Source organism: Somniosus microcephalus, chromosome 1, assembly GCF_052327205.1.
Source record: "Somniosus microcephalus isolate GS21.2 chromosome 1, FLI_Smic_1.0, whole genome shotgun sequence".
Classification (NCBI taxonomy): domain Eukaryota; kingdom Metazoa; phylum Chordata; class Chondrichthyes; order Squaliformes; family Somniosidae; genus Somniosus; species Somniosus microcephalus.
In genome coordinates, this window is record NC_140987.1 from 144,237,908 (window position 1) to 144,259,853 (window position 21,946).

General features: G+C 42.5%; 1 protein-coding gene across 1 annotated transcript in view; it reads left to right on the forward strand.

The window, feature by feature from the left end:
- Window positions 1-21,946, forward strand: part of aldh7a1 (aldehyde dehydrogenase 7 family, member A1) — a 77,333-nt gene that overhangs the window by 33,549 nt on the left and 21,838 nt on the right. Inside the window, exons 5-10 of the mRNA XM_085986472.1 lie at window positions 12,147-12,270; window positions 13,744-13,876; window positions 17,809-17,853; window positions 19,597-19,674; window positions 21,396-21,493; window positions 21,641-21,682. Coding sequence (XP_085842598.1) covers window positions 12,147-12,270; window positions 13,744-13,876; window positions 17,809-17,853; window positions 19,597-19,674; window positions 21,396-21,493; window positions 21,641-21,682 — 520 coding nt within the window. The remainder of the gene's footprint in view (window positions 1-12,146; window positions 12,271-13,743; window positions 13,877-17,808; window positions 17,854-19,596; window positions 19,675-21,395; window positions 21,494-21,640; window positions 21,683-21,946) is intronic.

Genomic DNA, 21,946 nt, shown 5'->3' on the forward strand with positions numbered 1-21,946 from the left:
GACCCATTATCTGCATCAAACTCAGTGGGACATAGAAACATAGAAACATAGAGATAGGAACAGGAGTAGGCCATTCGGCCCTTCGAGCCTGCTCCGCCATTCAATGAGATCATGGCTGATCTTCGTCTGAGATCTTAGCTGATCTTACCAGTTCAGTACCCCGTCCCCGCCTTTTCTCCGTAACCCTTAATCCCCTTAGCCTTCAGAAATATATCCAATTCTCTCTTGAAAATATTTATTGAATTAGCCTTCACAGCCCTCTGTGGCAGGGAATTCCACAGGCTCACCACTCTTTGAGTGAAGAAATTCTTCCTCATCTCTGTTTTAAATGATTTGCCCGCTATTTTTAGACTGTGGCCCCTGGTTCTGTGCTCCCCGGCCATTGGAAACATTCTCTCTGAATTCAGCCTGTCCAGGCCTGCCATAATTTTATATGTTTCGATGAGATCCCCTCTCAATCTTCTAAACTCCAGTGAGTACAAGCCCAAACTATTTACACAGGACATAACCCATCAGTTTGGTTTCGGCCACGATTAAAGTCGTTAAACTAAAGTACCAGCTTTTGTCAAAGTAGCCGGCCCAAAACTTTGACAAAAGAAAACCCCTGATTTGGCGCCAAAGATAAGGGCAAGGAAACGGTATAACTGTTGGGGGGGAAAATCGACGGGCAGAAGGTACGATCGAAGGCAGAGAACAACGAGAGGTTAAGGTTAAGTTGAACGGTTCGAGTGGAGAGGTCCGATTAGGAGGTTCGATTACGGTGTAAGGAGTACGGAGGTTCTCCAAGTTCGAGCAGGAGAGCAGGTTCAGGAGCCCGTCCCAGAAGGAAGATCAATCGGGAATCCCGGAAGCTACAGGAGCACCAAGGTCGAGGACAGTTTTAAAACCCTGGTGAGCATAGAGGCCCAACTCCACCTAGTAGAGGGATACTTTAGAGACGGGAGGGTTTTAATATTAAGGGCTTTGTAATCGGGAGTGTTATTTATCCTTCGTTGTACCGCGCACTTTCCCCACCCCTGTTTTATTATACCGCAGCTAATGAATTGATGTATTTTAAGATAGTCAAAGTAATTCTTGTGTGTTAAATTTTAGTTCCCATTGGGAGGCGTGTTAATGATTTTGTCTGTTGTTTCTTTGTTCCCTGTGTTTTTTATTCTCCTTATAAATAAAGAAACCATTAATTTTAAAACTTATCTTGTCTCACCTGATCCATTTGTCTTCCGAGTCACAAGTTGGGCCAACACATCAAGGTAGTCTGGCAATAAGTCCAGTGTCTAGAATCGGTGAGGGGGGAGCGCTTCGAAACCGCTCACAAGCAGTGTGAAATCAAGAATCGATCTCGCACACCACAAGCTCGTTAAAAAGACCCCTTACAAACCCTAAAAAGGGTGTTCCCATTATGACAGCGCAAAGGCTACAGAGGTGGTCCCTTTTCCTAGGGGCACACCAATATGACATAGAATACAAAGGATCAAAACAGCATGGGAATGCTGACGGTTTATCGCGTCTACCGTTGCCAACGGTAGAAGAGGCACCTACAGTGGACATGTTCCACTCGACCATAGTGGAATGTCTACCAGTAACAAATTCTGCCATTGAAAAGGAAACGAGAAATGACCCGACTCTCTCTCGAGTCTACGATTTAACGGTGAAGGGATGGCCAGCACATGGCGAACCACTGTTGCCAGCATTCTCGCAAAGAAGAGAACAGCTGTCTGTGCCAAGGAACCTTGATGTGTGGATCCAGAGTGGTGATTCCACCCAAACTCCAGGATAAAGTGCTAAAGGAGCTTCACGAGGGGCATCTGGGTGGAGTAAAAATGAAGAACCTAGCCAGAGCTTTTGTGCGGTGGCCAGGTATCGATGGAGACATCGAAGAAATGACCAAGAGCTGCCTAGGATGCCAGAAGGTCCAAAACGCCCCACCACAAGCCCCTCTACATCCATGGGAGTGGCCCTCATCTCCATGGCAAAGGGTACATATCGACTTTGCTGGTCCATTTATGGACTCAATGTTCTTAATTGCGGTGGATGCACACTCCAAGTGGCTGGAGGTAATAAAGATGTCCTCCACCACCACGGAAAAAACCATCACAGTATTAAGGACCATATTCGCCAGGAATGGGCTGCCTGAACAGATCTGTTCTGATAATGGACCGCAATTTGTGTCCGAAGAATTCAGGAAGTTCTTAAAAAAAAAACAATGGGGTTAAGCACTACACGTCCGCCCCATACCATCCCGCCACCAATGGATTGGCTGAAAGGTTTGTCCAGACCTTCAAGAAGGCCATAAAGGCCATGGGTAATGAAGACATAAAACTTCAGCATAAGGTAGATAACTTCTTGTTTGCATACAGGAATGCAACACGTGGTTACAAACCAAACTCCCGCCATGATGTTCTTCAATAGAAGCCTAAGATGCCGGCTGGATTTGATCAAGCCAAACATCAGCAGGGACGTGGAGAACTGGCAATTTCAAGGCATGAATGAAAGGCCAATTAGAACCTTCCAGATAGGTCAACAAGTTTTGGCCCGGGACTACCGTACCGAGAAATGGCAGCCTGGAACTATTTGCACACGACTAGGACCGCTGATGTATACCGTGGACTTTGGAGAAAGCATAATAAGGCGCCATGCTGACCAGATCATAGTCATCCGAAAAGGGACAACCTACACCACAACTCTATACGCCTAATGATGAAGCAGAGATACCCATAGTATCTACCTCCGATCCGGTGATACTGGAACCAGATGAACCTGACACTGGCATTCAAGCCGAATCGACCTTGCCAAAAGAACCTACTGCAGCACCGAAAACTATTACACCACCGAGGCGTTATCCGGACCGAGTCAGGAAGCCTCCAGAGAGACTGACTTATAATTGATTTAACTGCAGCAAATGTGTAGATTATTGTTCTTGTAAACATGTTAATTAATGATTACTTAAAATATTATGTACTGGTTGTCTAAAAGGGGAGGAATTGTGGTGTATGTGCCTTTAAGAGCCCCTGTGTACTGTAATGGCCACTCGGGCTATATAAGCCTGTTATAGTGTCTTGTATCTGTTAGTTCACCTCCAGACTTTGTTCAGTAAACACCTGTGAAACCTACTCCTGCATTCCGTGTCTCCATTAACACACGGATACAACATATACGTTTCAATTAGATCCCCTCTCATTCTGCTAAACTCTAGTGAATACAGGCCTAGTCGACCCAATCTCTCGATCTCTCCTCATACGACAGTTCTGCCATCCCAGTAATCAGTCTGGTGAACCTTCGCTGGCTTCTCTCTATGGCAAGTATATCCTTTCTTGGGTAAGGAGACCAAAACTGCACACACTACTCCAGGTGTGGTCTTGCCAAGGCCCTGTATAACTGTAGTAAGACATCCTTGCTCCTGTACTCAAATCCTCTTGCAATGAAGGCCAACATGCCATTTGCCTTCCTAACTGTTTGCTGCACCTGCATGTTTGCTTTTAGTGACTGGTATACAAGGACACCCAGGTCCCTTTTGTACATCAACATTTCCCAATCTATCACCATTTAAATAATACTCTGCCTTTCTGCTTTTCCTACCGAAGTGGATAACTTCACATTTATCCATGTTATACTGTATCTGCCATGTATTTACCCACTCACTCAACTTGTCTAAATCGCCTTGAAGCCTCTTTGCATCCTCCTCACAACTCAATCCCACCTAGTTTTGTGTCATTCACAAACTTGGAAATATTACATTTGGTTCCCTCATCCAAATCATTGATATATATTGTGAATAGCTGGGGCTCAAGCACTGATCCCTGCGGTACCCCACTAGTCACTGCCTGCCACCCTGAAAAAGACCCATTTATTCCTACTCTCTTTCCTGTCTGTTAACCAATTTTCAATCCATGCCAGTATATTACCCCAATCCCATGTGATTTAATTTTGCACACTAGCCTCTTATGTGGGACTTTATCAAAGGCCTTTTGAAAATCCAAATACACCACATCCACTGTTCTCCCTTATCTAGTCTACCAGTTACATCCTCAAAAAACTCTAGTAGGTTTGTCAAACACAGTTTCTCTTTCATAAATCCATGTTGACTTTGTCTAATCCCATTGATAATTTCTGAGGGTCCAGTTATCACATCCTTTATAATAGACTCTAGCATTTTCCCTATTACTGATGTTAGGCTACCGGTCTGTGGTTCCCTGTTTTTTTTCTCTCCCTTTTTTCAATAGTGGGGTTACATTTGCCACCCTCCAATCTGCAGGAATTGTTCCATAATCTATAGAATTTTGGAAGATGACAACCAATGTATCCACTATTTCCATGGCTATCTCTTTTAGTACTCTGGGATGCAGATTATCACGCCCTGGGGATTTATCAGCTTTCAGTCCCATTAATTTCTCCAACACTTTTTTTTACTAATACTAATTTCTTTTAATTCCTCCTTCCCACTAGACTCTTGGTTCCTTAGTATTTCTGGGAAGTTCTTTGGTTCTGTTTTCACAGTAGAGGACACAAAGTATTTGTTTAATTGCTCTACCATTTTCTTGTTTCCCCATTATAATTTCTCCCATTTCTGACTGTAAGGGACCTATATTTGTCTTCACTAATCTTTTCCTTTTTACATATTTGTAGAAGCTTTTGTAGTCCACTTTTATGTTCCTTGCAAGTTTAGTCTCATACTCTGTGTTTCCCCTCTTAATCAATTTCTTGGTCCTTTTTTGCTGAATTCTAAACTGCTCCCAATCCTCAGGCTTGCTACTTTTTCTAGCAACTTTATATGACTCCTCTTTGGATCTAATACAGTCCTTAATTTCTTTTGTTAGCCATGGTTGGGCTGCTTTTCCTTTTGTGTTTTTGCACCAGAAAGGAATGTATAACTGTTGCAATTTATACATTCGTTCCTTAAATATTGGCCATTGCCTATCCACCACCATGCCTTTTTATGAAGCTCCCCAATTTATCATAGCCAACTCCCTCCTCACAGCTTCCTTTGTTTGATTTAGGACCCTAGTTTCGGATTGGACTTATTCACTTTCCATCTTAATGAAGAATTCTATCATGTTATGGTCACTCTTCCCCAAAGGACCCCGCACAACAAGATTATTAATTAACCCCTTCTCATTACACAATACCCAATATAAGATAGCCTTTTCCCTAGTTGGCTCCTCAACGTACTGGTCTAAAAAACCATCTCGTACACACTTCAGGAATTCATCCTCCACAGTATTATTGCTAATTTGGTTTGGCCCATCTATATGTAGATTAAAGTCACCCATGATTACTGTAGTACCCTTGTTACATGCATCTCTAATTTCCTGTTTGATGCCGTCCCCTACATTACCACTACTGTTTGAAGGCCTATAGACAACTCCCACCAATGTTTTCTGCCCCTTGGTTCTTCTTCGCTCCACCCAGACTGATTCTCCATCTTGATTTTCTAAGCCAATATCCTTTCTCACCAATGCTCTAATTTCATCCTTTATTAACAACGTCACCCCACCTCCTTTTCCTTTTTGCCTGTCCTTCCTAAATATCGAATATCCTTGGATATTCAGCTCCCAGCCTTGGTCACCCTGCAGCAATGTCTCCGTAATCGCAATTATATCGTATCCGTTTTCATCTATTTGCGCTGTTAATTCATCTACCTTATTACGAATGCTTTGTGCATTCAGATACAGTGCCTTTAGATTTGTCGTCTTAACATTTTTAGACATCTTAACATTTTTTTGTACTATGGCCCTATTTGTCTTAGCATTTTTTCTTATCTGGACCCTATTTGTTAGTGCACTCTTTTGTTTGTACGCTCTGTCCCTTCCTGACACAATCTAGTTACCCTGACCCCAATCACTTTCCTGCGCTGCTTCCTTGTCTTTTCTCTTTAGCATTCTAGATGTCTCTCCACTGGGACCTTCCCACCCCCCACCCCCCTTATTTAGTTTAAAGCCCTATCTACCTCCCTAGTTATTCAATTCGCTAGAACTTTAGTCCCAGCATGGTTCAGGTGTACTCCATCCCAACGGAACAGCTCTCTTTCCCCAGTACTGGTGCCGTCTCCCACGAATTGAACCCCACTTCTCCCACACCAATCTTTGAGCCATGCATTCATCTCCCTGATCCTATTGACCCTATGCCAATTTGCTCATGGCTCAGGTAATAATCCCCCGCCCTTTCCCCGTAGCCCTGCAATTTTTTTTCTTTTGGGTACTTATCTAATTCCCTTTTGAAAGCCGTGATTGAGTCTGCCTCCGCCACCCTTTCAGGCAGTGCATTCCAGATCCTAATCACTTGCTGTGTAAAAATGTTTTTTTCTTATGTCGCCATTGGTGCTTTTGCCAATCACCTTAAATCTGTGTCCTCTGGTTCTTGACCCCTCTGCCAGTGGGAACAGTTTTTCTTTATCTGCTCTGTCCAGATCCCTCATGATTTTGAACACCTCTATCAAATCTCCCCTCAATCTTCTCTACTCTAAGGAGAACAATCTCAGCTTCTCCAGTCTATCCAAGTAACTGAAGTCCCTCATCCCTGGAATCATTCTTGTAAATCTCTGATGATGTGGAATCTGTATGGGTAGAATTGAGAAATACTAAGGGGCAGAAAACGTTAGTGGGAGTGGTATATAGACCTCCAAACAGTAAGGCGGAGGTTGGGGATGGCATTAAAAGGGAAATTAAAGAAGCGTGCAATAAGGGCACAGCAGTCATCATGGGTGACTTTAATCTACATATAGATTGGGCTAACCAAATTAGTAACACTACTGTGGAGGAGGAATACCTGGGGTGTTTACGGGATGGTTTCCTGGACCAATATGTCAAGGAACCAATCAGAGATCAGGACATCTTAGACTGGGTATTATGTAACGAGAAAGGATTAATTAGCGATCTTGTTGTACGAGGCCCCTTGGGTCGGAGCGATCATAATATGATCGAATTCTTCATTAAGATGGAGAATGAAGTAGTTGACTCAGAGACTATTGTCCTCAATTTAAATAAAGGAAACTACGATGGCGTGAGGAGCGAGTTGGGTAGGATTGATTGGGGAATGTCACTCGAAGGGTTGACGGTGGATAGGCAATGGCAAACATTCAAAGACCGAATGGATGAACTACAGAATTTGTTCATCCCAGTTTGGCATCAAAATAAAACAAAAAAGGTGACTCAACCGTGGCTAACAAGGGAAATTAGGGATAGCATAAGATCCAAGGAGAGGACATATAAATTGGCCAGAAAAAGCAATAATCCTGAGGATTGGGAGCAGTTTAGGATTCAACAAAGGAGGACAAAGGGATTAATTAAGAAGGGGAAATAGAATATGAGAGTAAGCTTGCAGAGAACATAAAAACTGACTGTAAAAGCTTTTATAGATATGTGAAGAGAAAAAAGATTGATCATTACATAAATTAAAACAGAAATAGACAGTTTCCTAGAAGTAAAGGGAATTAAGGGTTACGGGGAGCGGGCAGGAATTTGGACATGAGTCTAGGTTCGGATCGGTCATGGCCCTGTGGGTAGCGGAGCGGGCCCAGGGGCCGTGTAGCCTGATCCTGCTCCTATTTCGTGTGTCTAATTCTGTTAGATTCAGGAGATGGTTCTGTGATAGTGGATTGGCAGTTGGGATCAGATCAGCCATGATCTTATTGAATGGCGGAGCAGGCTCGAAGGGCCGATTGGCCTACTCCTGCTCCTATTTCTTATGTTCTTATAAGTCAAGCGTAGGTCCCTTGCAGTCAGAATCAGGAGAATTCATAATGAGGAATAAAGAAGTGGCAGACCAACTAAATACATATTTTGGTTCTGCCTTCACAAAGGAGGACACAAATAACCTCCCAGAGATGCTGGGGGACATAGGGTCTGATGAAAGGGTGGAACTGAAAGAAATCAGTATTTGTAGGGAAATGGTGTTAGGAAAATTGATGGGGCTGAAGGCCGATAAGTCCCCAGGGCCTGATAATCTACGTCCTAGGGTACTTAAGGAAGTAGCCCTAGAAATAGTAGATGCATTGCTGGTCATCTTCCAGAACTCGATAGACTCTGGAACAGTACCCATGGATTGGAGGGTAGTTAATGTTACCCCACTATTCAAAAAAGGTGGTAGAGAAAAAGCGGGGAATTATAGACCGGTAAGCCTGACATCGGTAGTGGGGAAAATGCTAGAGTCCATTATAAAAGATGTACTAGCACAGCACTTGGAAAGCAGCGACAGGATCGGACAAAGTCAACATAGATTTACAAAAGGTAAATCATGCTTGACTAATCTACTGGAATTTTTTGAGGATGTAACTGGTAAAATAGATAAAGGAGAACCAGTGGATGTGATGTATTTGGACTTTCAGAAGGCTTTCGATAAGGTCCCGCATAAGAGATTAGCATGCAAAATTAAGGCACATGGGATTGGGGGCAAGGTATTGACTTGGAGAGAGAACTGGTTGGCGGATAGAAAGCAGAGAGTTGGAATAAACTGGTTGTTTTCCGAGTGGCAGGCAGTGACTAGTGGGGTACAGCAAGGATCGGTCCTCGGACCCCAGCTGTTCACAATATACATTAATGATCTGGACGAGGGAATTGGATGTAATATCTCTAAATTTGCAGATGACACAAAGCTGGGTGGGAGGGTATGCTGTGAGGAGGATGTCGTGAAACTCCAGTACGATTTGGACAGGTTGGGTGATTGAGCAGAAACATGGCAAATGCACTATAATGTGGATAAATGTGAGGTTATGCACTTTGGTGGCAAAAACAGGAAGGCAGATTATTATTTGAATGGCAATAGATTGGGAGAAGGGGAAGTGCAAAGAGACCTGGGTGTTCTTGTGCACCAGTCGCTGCAGGTGCAGCAGGTGGTTAAGAAGGCAAATGGTATGTTGGCCTTCGTAGCAAGAGGGCTCGAGTACAGGAACAAGGATGTCTTGCTGCAGTCGTACAGGGCCTTGGTGAGACCGCACCTTGAGTATTGTGTGCAGTTTTGGTCGCCTTATCTGAGGAAGGATGTTCTTGCCATGGAAGGAGTGCAGCGAAGATTCACCAGGCTGATACCTGGGATGGCAGGAATGACGTATGAGGAGAGATTGTGTCGATTGGGCTTATACTCACTGGAGTTTAGAAGATTGAGAGGGGATCTCATCGAAACCTATAAAATTCTGTCAGGCCTGGACAGACTAGATGCAGGAAGGATGTTTCCGATGGCTGGGGAGTCCAGAACCAGGGGTCATAGTCTAAGGATAAGGGGTAAGCCATTTAGGACTGAAATGAGGAGGAATTTCTTCACCCAGAGAGTGGTGAACCTGTGGAATTCTCTGCCACAGAGGGCGGTGGAGGCCAGTTCATTAAATATATTGAAGAAGGAGTCGGATATATTTCTTAAGGCTAAAGGGATCAAGGGATATGGGGAGAAGGCAGGGACAGGGTACTGAATTTGGATGATCAGCCATGATCTCATTGAATAGCGGAGCAGGCTCGAAGGGCCGAATGGCCTGCTCCTATCTTCTATGTTTCTATATAAATCTTTTCTGCACCCTCTCTAAGGCCTTCACATCCTTCCTAAAGTGCGGTGCCCAGAATTGGACACAATACCGAACCAATTGAGGCTGAACCAGTGTTTTATGTAGGCTCATCATAATTTTAATGCTTTTGTACTCTATACCTCTATTCATGAAGCCCAGGATCCCATAAACTTTATTAACTGCTTTCTCAACCTACTTGCCGCCTTCAACGATTTGTGCACATATACCCCTCGGTCTCTCTGTTCACGCACCCCCTTTAGGATTGTACCCTTCAGTTTATATTTCCTCTCCTCACTCTTTCTATTAAAATATATCACTTCACATTTTTCTGCGTTAAATTTCATCTGCCACGTGTCCGCCCATTCCACCAGCCTGTCTTATGTCTTCTTGAAGTCCATCACTATCTTCCTCACTGTTCACTATATACTTCCAAGCAAATTTTGAAATTGTGCCCTGAACACCCACATCCAAGTCATTAATATATATCAAGAAAAGCAGTGGTCCTAGAACTGACCCCTGGGGAACACCACTGTATACCTTCCTCCAGTCCGAAAAGTAACCGTTCACCAATATTCTCTGTTTCCTGTCACTTAGCCAATTTTGTATCCATGCAACCACTGTCCCTTTTATTCCATGGGCTTCAACTTTGCTGGCAAGCCTATTATGTGGCACTTTATCAAATGCCTTTTGGAAGTCCATATACACCACGTCAACCGCATTGCCCTCATCAACCCTTTGTTACCTCAGCAGAAAACGCGATCAAGTTGGTTAAACACAATTTGCCTTTAACGAATCCATGCTGGCTTTCCATAATTAATCCACACTTGTCCAAGTGACAATTTTAACCCTGATTATTGTTTCTAAAACTTCCCCACTACCGAGGTTAAACTGACTGGCCTATAGTTGCTGAGTTTATCTTTGCACTGTTTTTTGAACAAGGTGTAACATTTTCAATTCTCCAGTCTTCTGGTACCACCCCCGTTTCTAAAGAGGATTGGAAGATTATGGCCAGTACCTCTGCGATTTCTTCCTTCACTTCCCTCAGCGTCCTAGGATGCATCCCATCCGGTCCTGGTGACTTATCTACTTGAAGTACAGCCAGCCTTTCTAGTACCTCATCTTTATCAATTTTTACCCCATCCAGTATCTTCTCTACTTCCTCCTTCACTATGTCTATGGCGACACATGCAAAATACTCATTTAGTACCTCAGCCATACCCTCTGCCTCCATGTGTCCCTAATTGGCCCCATCCCTCCTCTTACTACCTGTTTAATATTTATATGCCTATAGAAAACTTTTGGATTACCTTTTTATGTTGGCTGCCATTCTATTCTCATACCCCCTCTTTGCCCCTCTTTTTCACTTCTCCTCTGAACTTTCTAAACTTAGCCTGATTCTCAGATGTATTCTCAACCTGATATCTGTCATACATGCTCTTTTTCTGCTTCATCTTACTCTGTATCTCTTTTGTCATCCAGGGAGCTCTGACTTTCGTTGCCCTACCTTTCCCCCTAATGGGAATGTACCTGAACTATTTCCTCTTTAAAGGCAGCCCATTGTTCCACTACAGTTTTGTCTGCCAATCTTTGATTCCAATTTACCCGGGCCAGATCTGTTCTCATCCTACTGAAATTGGCCTTCCTCCAATTAAGCATTTTACTCTAGATTGCTCCCTGTCCTTTTCCATAGCTAATCTAAACCTTATGATACTATGATCAGTGTTCCCTTGCTCCACTTGACCTACCTCATTCCTCAGAACCAGATACAGCAATGCCTCCTTCCTCGTTGGGCCGGAAACGCACTGATCAAGAATGTTCTCCTGAACACACTTCAGAAATTCTTCCCCCTCCCTGCCCTTTACACTATTACGATGCCAGTCTATATTAGGATGGTTGAAGTCCCCCATTATCACTACTCTATAGTTCTTGCATCTCTCTGTAATTTCTCTGTAAATTTGTTCCTCTTTTTTTCCCACTAGTTGGTGACCTATAAAAATACACCTAGTAGTGTAATGCCACCTCGATTATTTCTTAACTCTAGCCATATAGATTCTGTCCTTGACCCCTCCAGGACATCCTCTTTCTCCAGCACTGTAACATTCTCCTTAAACAATACTGCCACCCCACCTCCTATCTTTCCTTCCCTGTCTTTCCTGTTCACCCTATATCCAGGAATATTTAATACCCAAACCTGCCCTTTTTTTGAGTCAGGTCTCCATCATTGCCACAACATCATATTCCCATGCGCCTGCAGTTCACCAATCTTATTTACTATGCTTTGTGCGTTCACATACATACACTGCAAACCTATCTTAGACCATCCTGTGTTCTCTCTTAGTCTCACCCCACCTAATACCTTACTATTTCTTACTTTAGTGCTATCTGTCTCTCCAAATCCTTTATGCCCATTGTTTTAATTGCTAGTTGCCCTAATATTTTTCTATTAATGTCTAATATAACTTTCAACAAATTTTGGATGCTGGGGAATGAGGCCAGTGTAGAGCCTTATTCTGAAGTAGTCCTTTTGCATGGAGAATACACAGATGGAAACCCAATCAGTTAATATTTAGGCTTATTGCGGAATACGGATGTTGAGGCAGTCTAACTTTGAGATCCTAATAGTTTCTAATTCTGATTTTTTTTTTTGTTTACTTTTAAGCTTTCTTTGGAGATGGGGAAAATTTCTGTTGAAGGTGCAGGAGAGGTTCAGGAATATATAGATATCTGTGACTATGCAGTTGGACTGTCTCGAATGTTTGGAGGGCCTGTGCTACCATCTGAACGTAAGTGCAGTAATATATTCCGGCTCTTGATGCTGCTATGAATGCCTGTTGTATTGTTTTGCTTTTTTGAAGTTGGTAATTACAATTGTATAAAAGCTGCAGTTGAGATTACAGAGTAAGCTATTTACCCAAGAGAAACCAAAATAATCTCAGGCAAACAACAAAGACTTGAGCAATATCTGTTTCACCCCAGTTACATTTTTAAAGTTTCTATTTTATAGTAGACCGATATCCTGTGTGTTTGATGTCGGCAGACAAGAGTTTGATTTATTGCCAAAGGATGTCTTTCACTTTGCAATGATCTTGATTACTGGGTTATTGTGAAAGCTGTTTTCTACAGCCATTCCTGTTTCTGATTACTGTCCGAGGGTGCTAAACCTAAGCATCAGCATGGTTTTCAGCTAACAGTTGCAAAAAAATTTTTTACATGTAACTTCCTGCCTGGAAGGATGGCATGTAAAAAGTGGCAATATCTGCACAAATTGAAACAGCAAAATTATTTTTCAGTAGATTAATTAAGACTGCATTAATTGAAATGTTGGTGACCTATTGTAGCTTTTGTAACCATTCACAATCTGTAAATGTGCATTAATAAACATCCCACTGTTGCTATGATCAGTAATTCCTTCAAACAACAGTGTGAATACATCCACACTCAGACCATGCCAGGCACTAAATTGAACGATTTACTTACGTGTATGACTGTGGCCAACAGAAATGGAATTCCCACGCTGTAAGAAATTGGCTTAGGAGCTCTTGGATGAAACTTCCTTCAACATTAATTTGCTACTGCTAGAAGACACTGGTACGCCAGATACCTAGTAGTAGTAGTATTTCTTTTATATGGGTTTAGCTCTGTATTCTGCAGTCTCTACTTTAGTATTCTGGTTCTCTTAACATAAAAAAAATAGAATAGGAAAATATAGTAGGCTCAAAGCCTTTCCCCTTTTCAGAGATCAGTGCACTCTCTCATCCTATCCCTTATCTGTTCACTCTTCAGAAACACATTGATCCTTTAAAAACAACCTCAATCTTAGTTTAATCCAGCATTAAATTGGCAGTCTTGCGCAGCAGGTGAACAGTATGGAGTTGGTAGGGGAAGAGAAATTCATTGCAGTAGATTTGAACACTTGAAATGGAATGTACTCTATCAGACTGTGCTATATCTAATGTGACACTAGTAGATGCTGAAACTGTGTGTCAGAAACACTGACATCCCACACCTTGTGTACACAAACCTTTTTGTTTAACTCTGAGTAGATAAAGACTATGGGGTAGAATTTCCATGAGGTTTCTCCCGATCTCGCACCATAACTTCAGCGGAAGATCAGCAGAAACCCCAGAGAAATGACTTAAATGATGGGAAATCAGGACAACCTCCATGAAATTCTATACCCATACATTTATCATGTGGGGATTATGTGAAGAAATCAAGAATGTATTGACACTTGACTTCCATAAAATCTTTCCAAGGTCCTGGACATGCTCTAATTGAACAATGGAATCCACTCGGTCTAGTAGGAATCATCACTGCATTTAACTTTCCAGTGGCTGTTTATGGCTGGAATAATGCCCTTGCACTTGTCTGTGGAAACTGTTGCCTTTGGTGAGTTAATTTTGTAGAGAGGTGGTCTGAGCTGCATTCATCTTGCTTTTTACACTAATGCATTTGTCTTAATTATGAAAATGTATGTTTAGTTTGTGTAACTTGATTTAAGGAAGTTTGCTCGGGATAATATAGATCTATTGGTTAGATTCTTGACCTTTCCAGTGTAGCCAAAAGTGATGGGCTCATTGGCTGAAAGTTTTTTTTCCCCTCCACCTCTCCATTTTGCTGGCTTTAAGGGCTTTTGTGCAGTCCAGTTCTTACTGGGATAAAATTGAAGTCCACTGTAATGCCTGGTCTATGGAATGATAATTCACAAGATGGGAGGGGATTGGATGAAGTAATGGAAGCTTAACGCTGCAGCTGACCTGGAAATGCTTGATGCTGCTATTGAGTTCAAAAAGTCTGTATGTGTGTCGAGGGGGGCTGGGGGATTGAAGAGAATACATTCCCCAGTACTAACGTGCCTTTTAAAACATTTATTCTTGGGTTGTTTGCGATGCTGGCAAGGCCCATCCTTAGTTATTGTAGTGATTGCTTTTACAACCGAGTGACTTGCTAGTTCACTTCAGAGGGCACTTAAGATTCAGCCCTGGCGTGTGTGACTGGAGTCATTTGTAGGCGAGATCAGATAGAGATACCAGGCTCCCTTTCCTAAAGAACAACAATCCGGCTGCTTTCATAGTCATTTTTCTGCTACTAGCCTACAAATGACCAGATTTATTGAATTAAATTTTGCAACTGAATATAATAAATTTGGTAATTTGTGGGCTAACACTAGAAAATTGACATTTGCACGAACAGTCACTGGCAATTAGAGCTGAGCAGTAAATGCACTCTTGCCAGTGTTCCCATAGACGAGAGCATATTTTTTGGTCAGGCCACGTCATGTAATTTATGGAGTGAACAATGACTCTTGTATGATTTGCCTTGCACATGAGCATACCCATTCTCATTTCTAGCAAGGCACATTTCCATAGTTATTGTTAGTATGATTTTGCATGTTTATTAATACTGTTATCTTGCACATTTCATGTTTTATCCCCGAGCTATGGACCAAATCTACCACGTTTCCACCTGTTCCTCTTCATACTTGCAATCCAAATGCTCTGCTTTATCTTATTCCTGTCTCTTAGTCCACAAGATTATAAGATGTCTTCCTTACCAGACCTTGATGCCAGTCTCTTAAAACTGTACTTTGGTTTCAGCATTAGCTTTCAATTTCAATTTGGGCTCTTGATGTTGCGTGATTTCTTGTCACAACTGTAGAAATGTTACTCTTCCAACCCCAGTTCTAGTTGTTTACTTCATTCTGCTAATAGTGACACAACAGTTGTAACAAAATAAGAAACCAGAAAATGTTGATCACAAACTACTAAAACTGGGTTTTTAAAAGATTCTTGATTGGTATGTTTCCTGGACATGGATCTGCCATACACCTTTAGTTCCAAAACTGTAGTAAACATAGCTATCCCATAAATTTCTAAATTCTGCAAAGCAGTAATAGAATGGTTTTACAAGAACTAATTTGCAGGGTTATGCTGAAAAAGCTGGGGTGAGGTACTAAGGCCTAGAAATTCAGTTGTTTGCGCCAGCCGCTAGCGCCTTAGGAGGAGGAGATGTGGGGCGCTAGGTGGCTAGCAGCCGGGCGCAGTGCGATCTGCGCCTCTCCCCAACTTCAGTAAAGATTTAGCGGCGGCGCAAAGCCTTTGCGCGCGCTCAGCTGCGCGCGCAGATCCTGACGTCATTTCATCGTGCAACGCCCTTTGTGCGCCCCGAACCAGAAATTCAGTGGCGCCGCCCTTCTTTGCGCCTGGCGCCCCCAGCGACTGGTAGAGGGGAACGGTTCCCAGTCGGCGCGGGGGCGCTATTTAAAGGGGACTCCTCCTGCAGTATAAGTGGCAGCCATTTTGTGCCAATCCCTCTGTGTGAGAGACGGATATTTGGAGAGAGACAAAGGCAGAGAGCTTTCTGCTTTGACTCAGCGCTTGCACAGGTACTTGTGGCTTCAAGCCAGAGCTTTGCACTTGGATTTCACTTTCAGTGCCATAGCCTTGAGTCGCCACATATAATGGGGGCTGCAATGGGTGGAAACGTTGGCTTTCTGCACTGCATTCAAAGGGATCAGAGACGCCGTGAGAGAGTGCCAGTCATGGCCAGACGGAGATTGGCCAACAGGCGTCGGCACAGGAGGCCTTACCCACCCAGGGTATACCGCCAGCAGTTCTCATATCTGAACATGTCTGAGGAGCAGTGTGTTCGGAGGATGCGATTCAGAAGGGAGGTGGTCACTGAGATCTGCCATCTGCTTCGCAGAGATCTGCAGCCACAGCTGAGGAGCAGGACGTCTCTGTCAGTGGCAGTGAAGGTGATGGTGGTTCTCAACTTCGATGCCACTGGCTCCTTCCAATCCGCTACTGGGGACATTGCCAACATCTCCCAGTTCGCGGTACATTGCTGCATCCGCCAGGTGAACAATGCCCTTTTCAGAAGGAGACGTCAGTACATCTCCTTCCCCATGACCCTGGACAAGCAGCAAGAGTGTGCAATCGGCTTTGGAAGAATAGCGGGCTTCCCCATGGTTGAGGGCGTAGAACTGATGAACCAGCAATGGTCAGGCCTTGCTTCAGGGCTGCAGTGTGCAGGGCATGGCAGCCAAACAAGTCGACCCTTCCCCTTTAAGAGCTGACCGGCGCCAGCGTGTCTGCCTTCATTGAGCAACTCGCCGCACCCGTGCTGCGCCCGTCCTCGGTGTTAGCGCCCCGGATCGCCGGCTTAGCGCCTAATGATAGTCGTGCATCGCCTGCTTTAGCGCAGCAGCAACCTCTTGGGGCGATGCCACTGAATATCGGCGAAGGTGGCGCGAAGTTGCGCCGGGCGCAAACTTTAGCGGCCGCCCGGCTGTAGTGCTCCAAACGTGGCTATACTGAATTTCTAGGCCTAAATGTTTCAAAGAGCCAGTACAAACACAATGGGCTAAATGGCCTCCTCCTGTGTTGTAAGAATCTGATTCTAGCTGGATCACAGAATCACAGAAACCTCACAGTACAGATAGAGGCCATTTCGGCCCATCGAGCCTGCACCGACACATATCCCACCCGATCCCCGTAACCCCTACACCAACACATATCCCACCCGATCCCCGTAACCCCACGTATTTAATCCCCCTAACACTAAGGGTCAATTTTTATCATAGCCAATCAACCTAACCCGCACTTCTTTGGACTGTGGGAGGAAACCGGAGCACCCGGAGAAAACCCACGCAAACACGGGGAGAATGTGCAAACTCTCAATCTGCAATAACCACCTTTTCAAAGGTATAATCCTGCCTATAAATGGGGAAAAATGTCTTTGGGCAGGATCAGTGTTTAGTTTTATTTTGGCAATTGAAGTTTGTCATATATAATATATTCTGTAATGAAAAAAGGATGCAATGGGTTCAAAATTTGCAATGTCGACTGCAGTTAACTTTGAAAAGTAAACTCACAGCAGTCAGACTTGGCAACCTTTACCTTTTTTGAGTCAGCCTGTTGCTTAATTTCGGAATCAGCAATGCTGCCTGCAAAAAAAGACACTCAATTGTGTACCCCTGCCTATGCTCATGAAGGTAACCCAATGCTGAAATGATTTAAGCCTGAATGTTATAGGACTGCAATGTCCCTGCAGCAGTCACTGTGAAAATATTACAATGTTGCTGGAATTTCCAATGGTTCTTGAAATGAATAGCAGTCCAAATGTACTCTGATTTATGCTGTTCCTGTTTCCCCTATATCCCCGTAACACGGTGATAAAGCTGAGATTGAGAACTCAGCAGAGAAAGGTATTAAACAATTTTCTCTAGTTAACCATGGTTTGCACCATCCAAATTAGCAGCATTTCTTTGTGGTTATAAGTGCATTAGGAATTGTTATACATGTATTTTATGTTCACAGGAAAGGAGCTCCTACAACTCCTCTAACTAGTGTAGCAGTTACACAGTAAGTATTCTTTTTCTACTGACAATTAATGTTTTACTATTGTCAAATAAGAATAGGTTACTACTACCTGAACTGGTAGAATAGTTTAATATATAATAATGACCTTTATGTGGACTTGGCCCTTTTTATAAATTCTAGCTAAGGTTCTAAAGGTTAACAAAAATGAGAGTGCATGGAATTGGAGGCAACAGATTGACCTGGGTAGTGAATTGGTTAGGGGGTATCCTGCCTGCCAACACCTCTACCTACCTTTAGGTTTAGGCAGAGCCCGTCTGGTCTGTAAAGGTTCCCTCCATTCCAAAAGGTGTCCCACTGGTTGAGGGACTGAAACCCAGATTCCTTACACCAAAGCCTTAGCCACACATTGGCCTGCTTAATTACTGCCTGTCTCTTCACTAGCTTGTGGTACGGGTAGTATTTCAGAAAATACTACACTTTAGGTCCTTCTCTTAAGCCTCCTTCCTAATGCTCCAAATTCAGCATGAAGAATTTCTGGTCTACTTCTACATGTTATTCGTTCCCACATGGGTGACAACAATTGGTTCCTCACCTGCTCCCTTTAGCATTTTGTCAACCTGGGACATGGGATCCCCGACCCATCCACCCAGGAGGCAACATACCATTCGTTTCTCTGGGTCCAGTTTGCACAGAATTCTATCTGTAAACCGAATCATCGAATCAACTAATGCCACAACCTTTCTGCTACTTTCTCTTTTTTTCCTCCTTTCCTGATAGGCTACTGGATTGGGGACCCACCCTCCTCCTCCTCTAGGTACTGGGGTCTCCTCTTCTACTCTGACCACCAGTGTGGCCTTCTGTAACACCTCATCTATAAAAATGTCTCCCTCCCTAATATTTTGATGCGTAACCAATCGCTCACCTAAGGCTGACCACTTCAGCAGCCTTCATCTCTCAACTTCTACAATGTAGAGTATTCCATCCTTGTGCAGCTTTACATTTTTAAGCTTGTTTGAGTTTTAAAAAAAAGTTCAAGGAGAATTGAAAGGACAAAGACAAACCCTCTTCAATTAACTTTCTTGAATTCCCCTCTTCCCTTTTTTTGCTTTTGTCCCTCAGTTAACTTACTTAGCACCTCCTTCCCACTTTCACCCCATTCTTGTTTTAGAAACCTCACTCTGTTCCCAGCTCACTCTGCTGTGCTTTCGCAAGTATCTTTAAACACACATCTGTTTCAACTGGTCAGTCAGCCCCAACCACGCAGTGTCTAACTAACACCTGGCCACTGATCATCTTGTGTGTAAATCATTCAAGTTTAAAAATTAAGCTTAAATTGCAGTTTCAAAATTTAACTTAAATTGCAGTTTCAGTGAGTTTAAAAAAAAATGCACCATTTCTGCTCATCACTGAATTCCCATTCTGACCAAATTCCTGTTTTAGAAGTCCTCATTCTGTTCCCAGATCACTCCATTACTCGCTTTGCTGTGCTCTCTAATCCAGATTTATATAAGTGTGACTTTTTTTTAACTCCATCCTTCTATAAGAAGCATATTTAAGTATTTTGTGGTCAAGCACAACATGCTGTGTGTGTTTTTAAAGGCCTAGTCCTCATTTTTTTAAAATCCCCTAAATTGCAGAATGAAAATTCAATTTTTAGGGGTGCCCTTTATCCTGAAGTTATGGCTATTAAAATGCAGCCTTTTTCTACTGCCTTTAGCACTATCTAATTTTAAAATTGGAAGCATTTACAAACGTCAAGTTATAATTTCTTATTTCTCTATCCAGAATTGTTGCACAGGTTTTAGAAGATAACAAATTACCCGGAGCCATTTGTTCGCTAACATGTGGTGGTGCTGACATTGGGTAAGTGAAGAAAGTAATGACAACAGGCTAATGCTGCAGCTCATGGTCTTGAAATACATTAGGTTGCCATCTGGATGTGTGGGTATCCGTCATTGTTCTATTCACCAATGCAATAATACTTGAGTTAAAAAAAAATCATGTTTTTAAATATGTTTGTTGCAACTAGTCACAAATGTGCAAGTTTTTCAGTAAAAATAATGATGGAAGTTCTTACTAAAAATTGAGTTTTGCATGATGAACTCTTGCAGTAAAATGCCTTCTGTCCTTATAACCCTGAATGTCTGACTTAACATTAACTAATCTCATAAATTGACAGAAATGTGTGATTTTCCTCACAAAAGTCTGTCATCTATGAAGTAAAAGAATGATAAAATTAACCAGAAGATACCATTTTGAATGTAAAATTCGAACATATTCTGGGAGTGCATGCTCCTGGACCCCTAGCAATACCTATGCTGATATGTGCCACAGAGGAATTGCCATTTGGAAGGAGTGTGCACAATGTTAAATTTGCTGCCTACTACCCTGGTTACTTTGATCCACTTTGCATAGGTTTACTGCAGTACAATTTTGGTCAAATAGGGTTCACATAGTCTGCCTTCACTTTTTTTTTAATACTTGGAGTTAAGGAAGCTTTAGCACAACAACTCCCTCTTCTCCCCCAGCCCCCTCTCCCAAAAGCAGGAATGAAAATCTGAGCTAGTTTGCCTAACATTGCTTCCCCCCCCCCCCCCATCCTCCTTCCCCATCACTCCCTCCTCCTCTCTCTATCTATCCCTTTCGCTTCCCTGCCAACTTGTATATCCACCAGATATTGCTTTTGTATATCCTCCTCCTTTTTCTCCTTCCCACATCCCCTGTCCTCTAACCTGCTTGAGCTGAATTGGTCTTGACTTCCTGTGTGCACTGCCACAGGAGATTGATTACTTTTGAAAACTATCTACCTTACTGAAATGGGATAATGAAAGTTAATACCTTACTGAAATGGTAAGTTAATATTAATACAGTAACTCCTGTTAACAAATGTTCCTTTCTAAGAAAAGTAACCAGATCAAAAATATCTTTGTTTCATCAGTATTTACTCAGTGTAATTTTCCACTACTTGCCTTGCCTTTTTGCAGAAAACCCATCCCTGTACTAACTCCTATGTCACAATTCCTAATGCATTTCCTCACAATTCCACAACACAGTGGTGATGGGAAGATCTTTGCTGACTGTTTTCTATATTTCATACCATCCTTCACATTCCAATTTCATTGCATATGGTGCACCAAACTATAACATTCTACCAGTGGGATTCATGACATTGTGACATCTCATCCTTTTTGAGGATTGATATGAATTAACATTTTCTTAAAAATGGGTGTATAAAATAGACACTTGATTGTAACCAATTCATTATTGGAGTTCTACTGAGGATTATAACGAAATCTTTGCTCTTATTATTGTACTATCCAAAATACTCAATTGAATTGCAGTGTAATAACTTTCCTCTCCACCAGCCATTATTGATTTAAATTAATCTGAAGTTTATAACAAAAACAGGATTATTGCAAAATCCTGTGGGTATTGCAGTTACTGTGATTTGAAAAAAAAACTGGCTTTCCTCATTTGATTAATTAAAATTGCCTGGAGCCAGCTAGGCAGCCTTTTCTGTGAGTTTAACTTGAGTATGCTAGAAGGTCATTGACATTCTAAAGCTGTTTTTGATTTGCTTTCAGTGCTGCAATGAGCAAAGATGAACGAATAAACCTCCTGTCTTTTACTGGTAGCACGAATGTGGGAAAACAAGTATCGTTGGTGGTTCAAGAGCGATTTGGTAAGTGGTTGTAAGGATAGAGGCAAACAGTGAGGCTTGTATGGTTTTTCTAACAAAGTTGGTAATGTTAAAAAGAAATTGGTTGGTTGTTCATGACTAATACTTCTGTGAAAATTGATTAAAATGAGTTTTTTTCTCTACTTTTAGGGCGACAGCTTCTGGAGCTTGGTGGCAACAATGCTATCATTGGTAATGTATTGTTTTGATGAAGTGTAATCTTCCTACACAAAGCGCTATTTTCAGATTGGAGGAATATCTTCTGTTTTTGTATTTTGTTTGCCTGTACAAGGCAAAGAAATTATACACACAGATCTAGGATTCCTTTTCCACCTCCAAGATACTTGGTGGTATTTTCTTCCTCACTAGAAGTAAAATTAGGAACTTGGACAAAATACACCAATAACTGTATAGGCTGGGGACTGGAGCTTGGTGCACAATAGTGACATTTCATAA